This window comes from Carcharhinus amblyrhynchos, chromosome 10 (genome assembly GCF_965287045.1).
Source record: "Carcharhinus amblyrhynchos chromosome 10, sCarAmb.v2.hapA, whole genome shotgun sequence".
Taxonomy (NCBI): Eukaryota; Metazoa; Chordata; class Chondrichthyes; order Carcharhiniformes; family Carcharhinidae; genus Carcharhinus; species Carcharhinus amblyrhynchos.
The window spans coordinates 68323858-68338991 of record NC_137333.1 but is presented as its reverse complement, the minus strand read 5'-3'; the positions used below and the strand labels follow the sequence as shown (position 1 = coordinate 68338991).

At 43.5% G+C, this 15134-nt stretch overlaps 2 protein-coding genes across 5 annotated transcripts in view; one reads left to right on the top strand and one right to left on the bottom strand.

Moving 5' to 3' along the window:
• The window catches only part of ddx10 (DEAD (Asp-Glu-Ala-Asp) box polypeptide 10), a 275069-nt gene extending 261468 nt beyond the window's left edge, over positions 1-13601 (bottom strand). Inside the window, exons 1-2 of one of the 2 annotated variants that reach the window (XM_080197274.1) lie at positions 13506-13601; positions 5154-5772 (exon numbers count right to left, since the gene is read on the bottom strand). Coding sequence is in view for 1 of the 2 variants with exons in the window: in XM_080197273.1 (XP_080053399.1) it covers positions 956-1180 (225 nt within the window). In the remaining variant the exon portion in view is untranslated. Of the gene's footprint in view, positions 1-955; positions 1215-5153; positions 5773-13505 lie in introns of those variants that run through there. The other variant, XM_080197273.1, reaches the window with a different exon arrangement.
• LOC145349031 (uncharacterized) overlaps positions 1283-15134 on the top strand; it is a 63105-nt gene continuing 49253 nt past the window's right edge. Inside the window, exons 1-2 of one of the 3 annotated variants that reach the window (XM_080197271.1) lie at positions 1283-1409; positions 13633-13740. The gene's annotated coding sequence lies outside the window, so the exon portion shown is untranslated. Of the gene's footprint in view, positions 1410-13632; positions 13741-15134 lie in introns of those variants that run through there. The other 2 variants (XM_080197272.1, XM_080197270.1) reach the window with 2 other exon arrangements.

Here is a 15134-nt window from a genome sequence, read left to right as displayed (position 1 = left end):
GACTTGTAGACAATGCTAGAAAATCCTGAGTCCATTTACCAACAAATCAGCAGCCTTTCTGATGCAGTATAATTTGTTGTTCCCTTTGAGATTTGGTATTCTTGCAAATCTGTCCCGACGAGCACAAGGTGAAAAACTTTGAAAGTATTGTCTTTTTATCAGCTATACTCAACACAGTGTCAGGTAAGTTAATCGGCAAATAAATAACAATGGTAGAACAGGTTTAAGGGCCTTGATTGCCTACTCCTGTTTTATAATCCTATGGTCTAGGCTGCCAGAGAGTAATTCTTCAAAAATTAAGCTGTTAACCAGCAAGATCTCTGATTAGAGGTAAAACTGCCAATATGATCATCTGAATATGTTATATATATATATATTTTATAATGATGTTTTTCTGTGAAAGGCACCAGGCCGAGCTTGAAGTGGAGATGTGAGTGTGATCGCTGTTTCAAAATTTTACCAAATTCCCTTTGACAAAAAAACTTATACAAAAACTTTCTCTCTTTATTAAAACACTCAAACAGAAGGAACAGACTGAACAAATAGCTTTGTCTTGTTCAATTTCTTGTTATCATGTTAAATACGGCTAGAACACCACCTACCAGGTTAGCATAAAGAAATGTCAAGCCAAAACATGGAAATGTCAGTTGATAATGATAAAACAGTTCAGTTGCCTCTCCTGATTCTTTAAACGCTTCACAAAGTTAACTCTTCTGCTCTGTAACTTTGCCTCAGCGATCACTACGCTCTGTATGAATGATATTATTCCTGTGATATATCTCATTATTGTTTTTATGGGTTAGCCGGTCTAGCTTTGTTTCCATGGACACGGCATTTGTTTACAGTTCAGCCGTGCAGTCCAGACGGGATCACGACAAATGTTATTCAGACCCTCGGGTTTTAACCGGGCTGGGGGGGGAAGGGGGGGGGTCCGCGGATGACTTTTTGCTCTTACCAGGGGATAACGCTCCACCAGCGTGGCGATCAGCTCCTTTTCCACTTGCCAGCTCGGTTTCTCATTCTGCTGCCTGCGCTGCTTTTTGTAGGCCTTCCTCCTCTGATATTTATTCTTCCATTTCTGGTAGTTGTTAATGATCGCGCTCTTGTCGGAGGAGATGGAGGCCCAAGTCCGACCTGTTCTACCGCTGGAAGCCATGCTAGACTCCAGCATGGAGACCATTGACCAACCGGCGCACAATAACAACGTCACTGCAAGATGGCGGGCACATCCTGATGACGCTCTGGAACCCAATCGTTGTTGTTGTGTCGCCTGGAGGGGGAGTTCTGTAGTGACTGACCTACCTTAGTCCAGGTTAAACAGAATGGCGCAGAGGATGCTTGCAGTCGAGAGATTATGATGGAGGTTAGGAAAGACTGCAAGCACCAAATTGAACTAGGAACTATGTTTTGTAAGTGTAGAACTAAAGTTCTGTAATTAGCCTTTGTAACTATAGTTTTTAAATTTTAATATCTCTCAGTTGCATATGTTAGATTTAGCATGCCAAACACTTCCAAGCATTGGTTTTATATGGACTTTGTATAATTTCTGTAACTTGGCAAGTTTGTAAGGCTGTTCTGTACTTTTAATTGGACTTAAACCAAGCAAATGCAACAAAACATTCTACAGCAAAACAGTTGTCTTAACAGAAGCCAGTGGTGAGCACTTGTTTTAATGAAGTCCTACAGGGCATGCTGATATCTATATATCAATTAGACATCTGGACAGATGAATCCATGTTCCCAGACAAAATATGCTGTCCGAAAGAGTTTTATGCACAGAAAGAGGTCCTTTGGCCTATTGAGTTTCCTTTCTGTGGTACTTAAAGAAAAAAATCAAAATCATTCTCACTTATGTTCTAGATATACACTATAACTTTGAAGTATCACCTACTTTTTAATCTTTATTAGTTTTATTATAAGGAACTGTACCATTCTTTTCATTTTTAAAGTAATGTAACCACAGAGCTACCACCAATTTTCAAATGAGCTGTACAAAGCAGTCATTGAGAGGGGTCTGATCCAGTTAAACAAAGTCTGAGACAATGAGCTCAAGATATCAATTGTGGGTGCATGACAGCATATTTCTCCTGTCCTGAAAAAAGGGACAAGGAATATATCATAAAACATTTTTTAATCTTCACAAAGTAACAGAAACAAACATTGAGAGGGATGATCCCACAGATAATTGGCACCTTGGAGGTCCCTTCAAAGGACAGTGGTAAATGACATCAATAGATGACAATGGCCCTCAAGAAATCAATTTAGAAACTGATCATGCACCACCCTACACTAATTACAGATTTATCATACACCCCTTAAACCAATTAGGAATTAGACTCATCATTTCAGCCAATTGGAATGCAATAATATAATTGACCCACAGCCTGTTGTGGCTTGGAAAGAGTTAATGAGCAACAACATTCACTGAACAACTTGCACAGTAAGAGTCTGCCATCTATTCAGAAGTAGGAGTTACAGTGAGAGAACAGAGGCCAAGAATGGGATTTTCCAGCCACATTCATCCCAAAACTGGAAAATTCCACTCACTATGATTCCTGTGGCAAGCAGGATGGGAAATCCAACCCCCCCCAAGACAGGATGGGAAAATCTCCTCTCTCTCTCTCTCTCTCTCTGTCTTCCCCCCCCACCCCCCATTTCAAACTGCCTACCCCCTCAAAGGCTGAACTGGAAAGTAAGAGCTATAGTACGGTAATCACGTCCTGCCTTGTATTTAATAAGAAACTTATTAAAAATTACAACTTATTAAAAATTTCCTAAGTTACCTCACCAAATTGTTGCCACAGGGCAAGTCTCTCCAATGGATACAGTTAGAAATTGAGTTCAAATAATACCTTGAATTTGCATTACTCCCTTTTTGTTTATAACTGTTCTTATAGTCTGTTTTGATACTACTGGCTGATTTATTTTCATATTCCATTTTTTTCCCTTTTTTAATCAAGTTTTTAGTTGTCCTTTGAGAACAGCCACCTTTGGATTTCCCATCTCCCAGCCAAAATTGTGCTGCTGACCATGTGCAAAAAATCTACTAAAATTAAGAGGAAGGATTAACCTTTCAAAAGTCCATGAAGCAAGACTTTCCTACTTCAAATGTTCACACACCTCATTCACACCATCAATGATATTTCAAAATTGGTTCAAATTTTCCTCACTTATTTCCATGAAAGTATTTTTCTTTGAGTATCAAAGCCATTTGGGTTAAATTTAAAGTTCATATTCACACTAGGGATATTTTACAACTTTATACTCTTAGACTGGATTCTTGCTTGGTCAGTAGGTCACATTAGAAATTTGGTGTTTCCTTGCCAGTAATGCTAATTCAGAACATTAGCACTTCTCTATTTTAGCAGCAAACTCAGGTAGAGAGATCAAAATGACCAAGCAGTGCCACAACACAGTGGCCATGAGTTGTTGACCAGCAACCAAAAGCTGTTTATAAATACCCTGCATTTTCCAGCCAATAGAAGATGGAAGTGCTGGGGCTCAGGTCCTGGAGGAAGCAGTTCTATGACCAATGAATGTGCCTTGAGAAATAAGAACATAAGAAATAGGAGCAGGAGTAGGCCATCTAGCCCTTCGAGCCTGCCCCGCCATTCAATAAGATCATGGCTGATCTGTCGTGGCTCAGTTCCTCATTCCCGCCCTCTCCCCATAACCCTTAATCCCCTCTCTTATCAAAAACCCATCAACCCGCGTCTTAAAAATATTTAGCGAGGCAGCCTCCACCACTTCAACGGGCGGAGAATTCCAGAGATTCACCACCCTTTGTGTGAAGAAGTTCCTCCTCAACTCCGTTCTAAACCGCCCCCCCCCCCCCTTTATCTTGAGGCTGTGCCCCCTAGTCCTACTGTCTTTTTTGAGCGGGAAGAGTCTCTCCACCTCTATCCTGTCCATCCCATTCATCATCTTATACGTCTCAATGAGATCTCCCCTCATTCTTCTAAACTCCAACGAGTACAAGCCTAGTTTATTCAGCCTCTCCTCATAGCTCAACCCCCTCAACTCCGGTATCAGCCTAGTAAACCTCCTCTGCACTCCCTCCAAGGCCAAAATATCTTTGCGCAGGTGCGGCGCCCAAAACTGCACACAGTACTCCAGCTGCGGCCTCACCAATGCCCTATACAGCTGCAGCAAGACCTCCCTACTTTTATATTCAATCCCCCTCGCTATGAAGGCCAGCATCCCATTCGCCTTCCTGACCACCTGCTGCACCTGCAAGCTGGGTTTTTGCGACTCATGCACAAGGACCCCGAGGTCCCTCTGCACCGTCGCCTGCTGCAGTTTTTCGCCACGTAAGTAATAGTCCTTCCTACCATTATTCCTACCAAAGTGGACCACCTCACACTTGCCAACATTAAATTCCATTTGCCATTTCCTGGCCCATTCGCCCAGCCTATCTAGATCCTTCTGCAGACTCTCCACACCCTCCGCACAATTTGCCGTTCCCCCAATCTTGGTGTCATCAGCAAATTTCAACACCCTACACTCGGTTCCCTCCTCCAGATCATCTATATAAATGGTAAAAAGCTGAGGCCCCAGCACCGACCCCTGGGGCACTCCACTAGTCACCATCCGCCAATCCGAATAGCACCCGTTGACCCCCACTCTCTGCCTCCTATTTGACAACCAATCCTCTATCCACGCTAACACCCTACCCCCAACTCCATGTCCATTGTCAGAAATGACAAAGTGCAGGTCCTTCAGTGCACCCTTTATCTCCCTGTACACCTGCTGGGCTAGATCTTTGACAGCCTGACTAATACAGGATTCCTGGTTGAGTAACAATTTGACCTTGACCTTCCAAGCCCAGATTCAACCCCTCCTGTACACTGACAGAAGCATTGTCCATTTCCCACCATAGCCTAAAAGAGGGAATCCACATCCTTTCTTTGTCAGTTAGCCTAGGATTATTGGAACAAGTATCAATATGGCTCATCCTCCAGCAGCAAGTTGTTAAATGCTAGTACATAGTCCTCCACCTCTAACTAGCTCTGCCCATGTCAGGCAGTGGTCCAAACACAATACAAGCAAAAGAAAGTCTCTGAAATGAAGGAGATGTATACCTAAGAACATCAGGAAGCAAGACTGAGACAGCAAAGATAACGTAGGTGGAGAGTGATACACGGTGGTCTTACCTGTGATTGACACCATGGGCAGGATTTTCCAGCCACGCTCGCCCCAAGTCCGGAAATCCCATCTGAGGTCAACAGACCTTTTAATGGTCCATGTCCCACCCTCTATGATTTTCTTGATGGGTGGGATGGCATAATTCCACCCAATGGAAGTACTGAGGCCATGTGAGATGGCAAGGTTAAGGAATAGCTGTGAGTGTGGGTTGGGAGAGCAAGACAGCAGTGACCTCAGAGGAAAGAGAGCATGATGAGTTGAACTGGAGGTTGAAATCAAGGTTGAGAAGTTGCTGGGCAGATGTGGGAATAGTTCATGCGGAGTCACTGCACTTCTTCAGAATTCTCTATTCGTATCGCACTTATGCCTCTGGCCATTGCCACTCTCACTCAGATAACTCATTCACTTCTGTTTACCCAGTCATATTCAGGCTTCTCCTTGGGTTTTGTCATCTGGCCTTACTCAGAGGATTGGTTCCATAAAAGTTCCAGGAGTGTGGAATTGACAGGAGAAAAAAAAACTGCATGAGGGTATGGCAGATAGGGTGTGCACTAAAAGGGAGTTGATTTGCGTGCGAATGCGATGGACAGCCTGAGGGACAGTCTGGAAGAGTGCATATTGTTCCACCTATGAAAAACATGTGGCAACATGTTAAATATGCTGACAAACCAGCAAACACTGACAGAGATTCTCAACGTTCTCAATCTTCCCTGTGTCATGCTACAAAGATATAGGATAAAATTCAAAAATATAGCAATGATGAACTAGCTTTATGTTGTCAGACATAAAGTTAAATTGTACCATGTGACACACCCTTAGGAACAGTCATTCTCATGTGCATTTTAACACTTCTACAAATAATTAATAATTATGTCCCTAGTTTGTATTGCTCTAGTCTGGGATGAATTTCTGGAGGCAAAGCCCACAGAAATTCATTGGCATAATGTTTTTAATCAGGCAACATAAATCAACTGTAAAACAAATCTAGGAATCAAACTAATGACAATTGCAATTTGAGTGTTTTAAATGCTGGCTTCTTTTTTTTGTGATTGTAATGATATCTGTTAAATGAAATGCACTTCAAAACAGGGACTCACTCAACAACATCTTCCCTCACACCTACATAAATTCAATATTTATTTAGAAAATTACTGTAAAGTCACCTATCTGCTATTTAGTTATCACTGTTCCATAACAGTTTAAGCAGTTTAAAATTATTATCAAAATGATGTCAGCTTCTCACCCTCCCTACCGTGTAATAATGCAATGAAATTCTCCTGTAAAAGATTAACTCTTAGGTTGTAAAACATTTCATTATTTTACACTGAGATGATCTATTACCTCATGCTGTACGCACCATGGGAAAAAATAATTTGATAAGCTAAATTCTAACTGATCTTGTGTTAAAATTGTGCACCGAGTAAAGAGTTCAGATGTAAGCTTACCACCAGAATTCTGTAAATAGAAATTTTTAAGAGGTATGATTGATCTAACTGAAGCTGGCTAAAATTCTGCTCTTTTGTCTTCTGTGTTGTAGAAGATAATGGTTCCCAAGTTTCAAAAATCTGTTTATTTCCCAGGAAGCTAGGACTGTGGTATTTCTAGCACTATTATAGACATTTAGAACCTGCGGAATTATTTTGTTTAAGCCTTTCAGATTATATGTTAAACCGAAGCATCATTTTTTGTTCAGGTAAATGTATCATATTTAATTGTACCATTTAAAAGTAAGGCAAAGAGTTTTCTCAATCCCCTCGCCAACATCTAAAACTCAGTGAACACCCTGAAAACAGAGTAACTAGCTTGTTATCTCAGTGTTGTTGTAAAAGTATACCATGTACAAATTGACTATCCTGTTTCCAAAATAATGCTTTGGCTGTGGACTGCTTTGGGATGTCCTCATGAAGTGAAAAATAGCATACAAGTATAAGCTACTTTTTCTAATTGAATGTAACGTTAAAAATGATACATTATGGAGATTTTTCATATAAGCTGCCACCCAGGAAGGTGGAGACAACTCAAAACTTGTTGGCCTGAAAAATGTACATTTCTTAAATGTAAAGAAGAGCACCTTGAAAGCCACAGGAAAGCATAAGCAAAAATCATTGCAGGAGTTACTCAGGATAGTGACTTAGGGCCAAATATCTTCATGTATAGCTGTTTCATCAATGTCCTTCGCTTCTTCATTGGAAATGTGGTGATACTTGTTGATGGTACAGTGTTTAGTACCTTTCACAACTCCATAGAGACTGAAGCAATCCTTGTCCATAAGCAACAAGACCTGGACAACATTCAGGATGGGCTGAAATACTTGAGGGATTGGAAAGACTGGGGTTGTTTTCCTTGGAGCAGAGGGGGGCATGTTTGAACAATTGAATCCCTACAGTGCAGAAAGAGGTTGTTTGGCCCATCAAATCTAACCAACTCTCCTAAAGAGCATCTTATACAGGCCCGCCACCCCTTTCTCCTCTATCCCCTAAGCCCCATATTTATCATGGCTATCCACCTAACCTCAACATCTTGGGACTCTAAGGAGCAATTTAGCTTAGCCCATCCATTCGATCCTGAACATCTTTGGTCTGTGGGAGAAAATCAGAGCACCTGGAGGAAACTTATTGAGATATATAAAGTTATGAGGCACAGAAAGAGTAGACAGGAAGAAACTTTTCTCCTTGGTGGAGGGATCAATGATTCGGGGGCATAGATTAAGGTAAAGGCAGGAGGTTTAGAGGGGATGAGAGGAAAAATATTTTCACCCAAAGGTTGTAGTCTGTAGCTCACTGCCTGAAAAGTAGTGGAGACAGAGACCCTCGTTAATTTTAAGAAGTATTTAGATGGCTATTTGCAATACCAAGGCATACAAGGCCAAATGCTGGAAATGGGATTAGAACCGTTAGGTGATTTGTCTTTACCAGCACAGACATGATGGGCTAAAAGGCCCATCATGTGACTCTATGAGACTAAATGGCAAGTAACATTCCGTACCTAAAGAAGAATATACTTGCCATACACCAGGCGTAGCCGGCATTCACCAGACTAATTTCTGGGATGGCAAGAATGAGATGATGAGGGTAATGAATTATTAGACCCAGAGGGCTGTGGAAGCTCGGTCATTGACTACGTTCAAGACAGATCGATAAATTTCTAGATACTGACGACATCAAGGACTATGGGGATAGTGCAGGAAAATGGCATTGAGGCAGATGACCCAACATGATCTGGTTGAATGACAGAGCAGGCTCAAGGGGCAATATTGGCCTCCTCCTCCTCCTATGTTCCTATGCATTACAAATGCTAGACAATGAGCAAGTGCATTACTTTCATGTAATCACCCAACATCAACATCTAGGGGACAGTGGCGTAGCCAAGTTCGAAGGTTAGGGGGAGTGAGCACATAAAAAAGGCACCATCACATAAAAAGGACCGCCCCCTCACTACTATTCCACCAATCCCCGCCCACCCTGTCCAGGCCCTGCCCCGCGCTGACATCATCACAGTCCGGCATCATCATGTCGCACGCAAAACAACCATTCTTTTTTCAGTAATTTATTTTCTTTCCTTTAGAAAAACATTTATTTTTGACCAAAAAACCTTTTATCTCAAAACAGAAAAATAAAATAAACACCAAAAAAAAAAATTTATAATTTGTATGGGTGCCCCTAAAAATCTACCCTGTTGATCAACCTTTTGGTCATCTGTCTCTTTTTCTTTTTGGTTTTGTGTCAATTTTTTTGCTCGGTAAGTTTTAGCTGAAATATATAAAATGCAAATACTTGACATTGATTCATCCTGTTCCTATTCCAAAACATTGAAACTCTAAGTGAAATTAGGTGATGTGTCACACTAACTGATCGTAGATGATCAGCTGCTGTGTTATATGTGATTGTTAAGCAGTCAAGTTAAGGGGCAGAACAAACCTCCCTCCACTGGTACATCAGGTGGACCTGCAGATATACAACATTTTAATACATTTTTGTTCACAGTTGCTGACAGCTAACAGAATACCTTACCCTGACCTGCATAATGTTTGCTGTGAATGTTAAAACATTACCACTTCTGAAAAATGACTGCTGAATCCCGATATTCATCCATAGACAGGGCTGTCCCACTGACGGAGCAGGGCTGAGGAGCCATGTCCAGATTGGCGAAGCTTTTGGATGCGCCGTGCTGTGATTGGTGAACTCAGCTGTCAGTCAGCACTAAGTGAAGTCCCATGTACCGGCGGATTGGTAGAACGGGGGTGACATATTGTCCTAGGTTTGGTTTATCGAGCCGTCAGTCTGGGGATTGGGTGTGGGCAGGAGTCATTCAGTCAGGAGCCGTGCTTTGGATTGGTTTATCAAGCCGTCAGTCAGGAGGTTGTGAGTGGGCGGAAGTTATTGAGCATATTTATCTCCTTTGCGGTCTCTGCAGGGGCCCCGTGAGGAACGCCCTGTTGAAAAGGCGCCACTTCTGAAAAATGTACTCGGGGGAGCAGTCACTCCCCCTGCATCCGCCCTAGCTACACCACTGCCTGGGGACTTTCATTGACCAGAGACTCAACTAGACATAGCTAGATACAGTGGCTACAAGAACAGGTCAGATGCTGTGAATCCTGAAGTGGGTAACTCACCACCTGAGCCCCCAAAGCCTGTCCACTCATCAGATAGTGAAGAGTTTTACACCATACTCCTGTCTAGTGTGCAAATCAGGAGTGTAATGGAATACTTTTCACTTGCCTGGATGAGTGCAGCTCCAACAACATTCAAAAAGCTCAACACTACTCAGGAAAAAACAGCCGACTTGATCGGCAGCTCATCCAGCTGTCACCTTCAAATTTCACCCTCCACCATCTAGACAAAGTAGCAATATTGTAACCCATGTACAGGATGCACTGCAGCAACACACCAAGACTCCTTCAATGCCAAACTGCAACCTCTAACTTCAAGGGCAGCATGGAAACACCACCAGCTGCAGGTTCCCCTCCAGGCCACCCACTATCCTGAATTGGTACTATATCATTGTTCCTTCATTGCCACTGGGTCAAAATCTTGGAACAGCACTGTGGGCATTCTGACACCACATGGACTGTAGCAGTTCAAGAAAGCAGCTCACCACCATCTTCCCAAGGGCAATTAGAGATGAGCAATAAATGTTGGTCTATCCAGCAACAGCCACATCCGGTGAAAGAATTAATAATATGTGGTCATAAGGAAAATAACACCAGAACTGATTTTTTAAAAATCAGATATGTTCCAGTCTTATTGCTGAAATTCTTTTCTCTAGAACAAACTGGTGTTTCAATTGGCTGAAAACTGAGAAGACCATTTGGGAAAGTTTTACAAGCTTTTTTTTAATGGCGAGGAGCACCATCCACTCAGCACTGTTTGATACTTCAGTGTTAATTTTTGTACTCTCAGCTTAGCTCAGCCTCCTTATTGTGTTCATTGTATGGCATTCAAGTATAGGAGCTGGAAATGGCCAAGACCTTGGTGAGGCAGAGGCCACACCTGGATTATTGTGTGCAGTTTTGAGGAAGGATGCTCTAGCTCTCGAGGGAGTGCAGAGAAGGTTTACCAAATTGATTCCTGGGATGGTGATAATGACGTATGAGGAGAAATTGAGTCGGTTAGGATTATATTCACTTGAGTTCAGACGAATGAGAGGGGATCTCATAGAAACCTATAAAATTCAAACAGGATTAGATAGGGTAGATGCAGGTAGATCCCAAAAGTGGGGGTGTCCAGAACGAGGGGTTATAGTCGAAGGATGTGGGATAAACCTTTTAGGACTGAGATGAGGAGAAATTTCTTCACTCAGAGTGGTTAGCCTATGGAATTCACTACCACAGAAAGCCAAAACATTGTATGTTTTTTAAAAAGAGTTAAGTGTAAGTCTTGAAATGAAGTGGATCAAAAAATTGGGGGGGCAGGTGGGATTGGGCTACTGAGTTGGGTCATCAGCCATGATCACAATGAATGGTGAAGCAGGCTTGATAGGCTGAATGGTTTACTCCTGATCCTATTTTCTATGTTTCTATGCACATGGTAGTTCAAAATCCTGTGTTGTAACTTTGCCAGTTTGGCATTGCATCTTCAGGTCCAGCTGGTGCTGCTCAGGGCATATGTTTGTACATTCCTTTTAGAACCAGGGTTTCTGGCAATGAAAGATTATATTGGACCATCAGTTTACAGATTGTGGTGCTGACCCATAATGCCTCACAGGGGGGCGTCTTTCGGGTCAAACCAAGTAGACAAACTCAAATTACATTAGGACAAAGTAAAAGGGGCAGCTCTCCAAAAGGAAGGGGAACAGCCCAAACAAAAACAAAAGTACAAAGGAAACTTAAGACACATCGAATCAAAATGTGATTGTCAGGGTCTATAACGCACCTCAGCCTCTGCAGTGCCCAACAGGCACGGAAGGCGGACACTGCATGCTCCCTCTCCAGGGACACCTGGCCGCGAACGTAGCCGCGGTAGAGGGACAGACAATCGGGATGGACGGCCCCCCCAATCGCCCGCTGCCAGGACGTATTGATGGTGCATCTCGCCAGGCCCAGGAGCAGCTTCACGAGGAGATTGGCATCCCAACCCGAGCGTGGGACTGAAGTGCAAACAAAACATCAATAAAAGGTGTTTCAGAAAATCAAAAAGGGTGTGCAATCTATAACATGAAACGTAGACGTGGTCCACGGACTCCACGAGGCCACAGAAAGGGCAGTCTCGGGAGCCCATGAACTAGTGAATCCTACGATTGTACGGCACCGCTGCGTGCAGCAGCCTCCACCCCAGGTCTCCGATGTAATTGGGGGAGATCCCTCCATAGAGTGACCTCCACTGGGGACCTCCGCTGCCCGGCGGCAACAAGGCCCGCCAAGTGTATCCGGGCGTTGGGTGAGGACGCGGTAGTGGAAGGTGCGCAGCAGCAGCCCGTACAGGAAATACCTCCGCAAGCTGGAAAAAGACACAGAGGACATTTCCGCAAGACGGCTCATGCTGTGGGGCACCTGGCCCAGGGAGGGGGGGTCTAGGCTTTGGGCCAATATGAAATTCCATCCGAACAGGGGAACACTCGGACGGGATCCCACCGCCCACCTGAGCCGCCTCAAGCCCGCGTGCGCTTTCAGGGCCGAGCACGACCATCCCAAGGTCTTGGGTGGCTTTGGCTGCGCACCGGACAGACACCCCTGTGCGCTCAGCCAGCATGCGAGGGTTCATCCAGCCCGCTCCTCCGCCATCCAGCATGTCCCCGATCCTGGTCACCCCAGCGTCCACAGCCTCCCTCTCCGTCAGCCACCTGAAGTTACACGGCTGCAGGTGTGGATTCCTGAGCAACGGCTTTCGCACGAGAGCCGCTACTCCTGACAGGGGAGAACTGCATCACGAGGCGACTGCGTTCCAGAGGGTGAGGAGGTCCTGGTAAAAGACGGACAACTCCCGCAATGATGACGGAAGAAGCCCCAGCTTGATATGCAGGAGCTGCATGTCGTAATTGAGGCCACGCCACTGGCGGAAGAAATACATCGCCAGGGCACACCATCGTGGAGGAATAATGCCTCACAGGTGTCCAGTTCTAATCTACTGGCGTTTTTTAATCTATCCTATTTAGCACAGTGGAGAACCACTGGACATGAAGGAGATTGCTAAATTGATCTTTCCCTACATGACTGTAACACTATATTCTGCACCCCCTCTCTTCCTTCACCTCATGTACTCTATGAACGGTATGTTTTCTCTGCATAGCATGCAAGAAACAATACTTTTCACTGCATCCTGATACATGTGACAATAATAAATCAAATCAATATCAGTGTGTAGATAAGACTTCAGCAGCAGGAGGATTGTATGGTGGTCATGCCAAACAATGGTGACATGGCAAATAGAAATGTGACAATTATATTGGTGAGAACAAGGTCAGGTAGATTATTGCCTCTTGTCAGTTCCCCAGATTCCGCACCAAGGATGGTTTCAATCTGACTAGTTGCAGTGTGAGGTGAAGTATTTACATTCTCTGACAACAGCTTGTCTGGTTGGTCAAAAGGTTGTCAGTTTATTCAGAGTTAAGGTGTGGTTATTTTTTATTGTTTAAATGAACTCGGATTTGACTGCAAACTACTTAAAAGTCTTTTAACTTGTTGAAAAGACGTCAGGAATGTGATGAGTTTAATGACGGAGACATCAATGGACCATTAGCAAACTTCACCTGAGCGAACTTCAAATGTTACTAGTTTTGACATGTTTTGGCGATTCTCTAATTATTGAAGAAAGTAACAAGGGAACTGAGTGAGTAATGGTGAGCCCCTCCTTAATCGCTGGGAGTGTCATTGCTCCTCCTAGTTCCAGCGGAAAAAAAATGTTCTTTTGGTCAGAGTTGATTACCTGCTTTCCTCGTACTGGGTGTAAGCGGCGTTTATTAGCAGAGCAGAGATGACGCTGCTGGCTCTGTACAGGAACGCTGCTGTTCGGGTGATTCAGGCGAAGTAATGTTTCACCCTCACCCTCTAAGGCCAAAAAAGGTGACTTGGAAGTCTGAAGACTGCACGCTGAAAGAGTCAAGGGAACTTTGCTCTGTGGAGGCGAAACTACATACAGGAGAAAACAAAAGGGAGTAACAGTGAGTCAATTAATGACATAATCTTTCTATTCTAAATGTTATCAATATTATTAAGTTTACCCATGCAATCACCTAACTCGGAGTTGCTTTATAAGAAAATGCATGGTAGCAGGGATACACCTGCAATTATGTTGCTGTGATGTTTTCCCACAAGTTATAAGGCAGGGCTGTACAGCAACATTTTTAAAACCTGTAAGAACCAGTTATGAATGTTTTTGCAGGGTGGGGCCATTTATAAAAAAAACTGTTCAGGATTTTCTTTTGTAAATAATTTTAGTCTGCATCCGCTGTGATATTACTTAGACTGATGGTGATGAGAAATGATCAGTTCAGGGCCCTTGGTGCTGAGCTGATGGTGTTCTCCCAGTAACAGTGAGAAGTCTCACAACACCAGGTAAAAGTCCAACAAGCTTATTTGATAGTAAACCCACACGCTTTCAGAATGATGTTCCTTCATCAGGTGAGTGACTGTAACCCAGTGGGAGTACAGAAAGCAACAAGCCAAGTCGTCTGGTCAACTCAGAGACTGAAGTATAGCAAGAAGTGAATACAAATATATACAGAAATCCTACAAAACAACCATATGGTAACCCAGGATTTCTGCAGCAATGTCCAAAGATGTGCAGGTTGGGTGGATTGGCCATGCTAAATTGCCCCTTAGTGTCACTGAGACTAACTGGGGTAAATGCATGAGGTTATGAGGATAGGGCCTGGGTAGGATTGTGGCCAGTGCAGACTTCATGGGCCAAATGACGACCTTCTGCACTGTAGGGTTCTATGATATGAATGCCAATGGGTTTTATAGCCTGCCACTCAAATAGTTTTCTAGTCTCCCAGATATTCTGAGTGGTACATCCAGCCTCTGATGGAAGTCCTGAGGTACAGGGGGGAATTTTCCTGACCCACCCGCCATGGGAATCGTAGTAGGCAGAGGGCAGACTGTGCAAAGGCCTGTTGACCTCAGACAGGATTTTCCCATTCTGGGGCAAGAGTGGCCAGAAAATCCCATCCACTGAGAATTTCCAGAGAAGTTTGAACTCCAACTTCACCACCGCCCATGAATGTCCACAACTCTAAGCCTCAGTCATAGAGATTTGGGATAGTTCCAATGTACTTACCTCAGAACTGTTAGCTGTTTGGCTTTTGAAATGCAATCTTATAAGTGCTTTCCTGGCTTGCTGTAGGCATATAGCCTCTGTCACTGGGGACTAACTAGGGCAGTCACATTTATAAACAGTTCTATAAAAGACATTATACTAAAAATATAGTAGGCTTTGAGCTGGCAACATGTTATCAGAAGTGAATTTTGAAAAGTTGGAAGAAAAGCCACAGCTACTGAAAGAGGACCACTGAAATTTTCAACCTGCTAAGAAAAAGAAATAAAACCTGAAGGC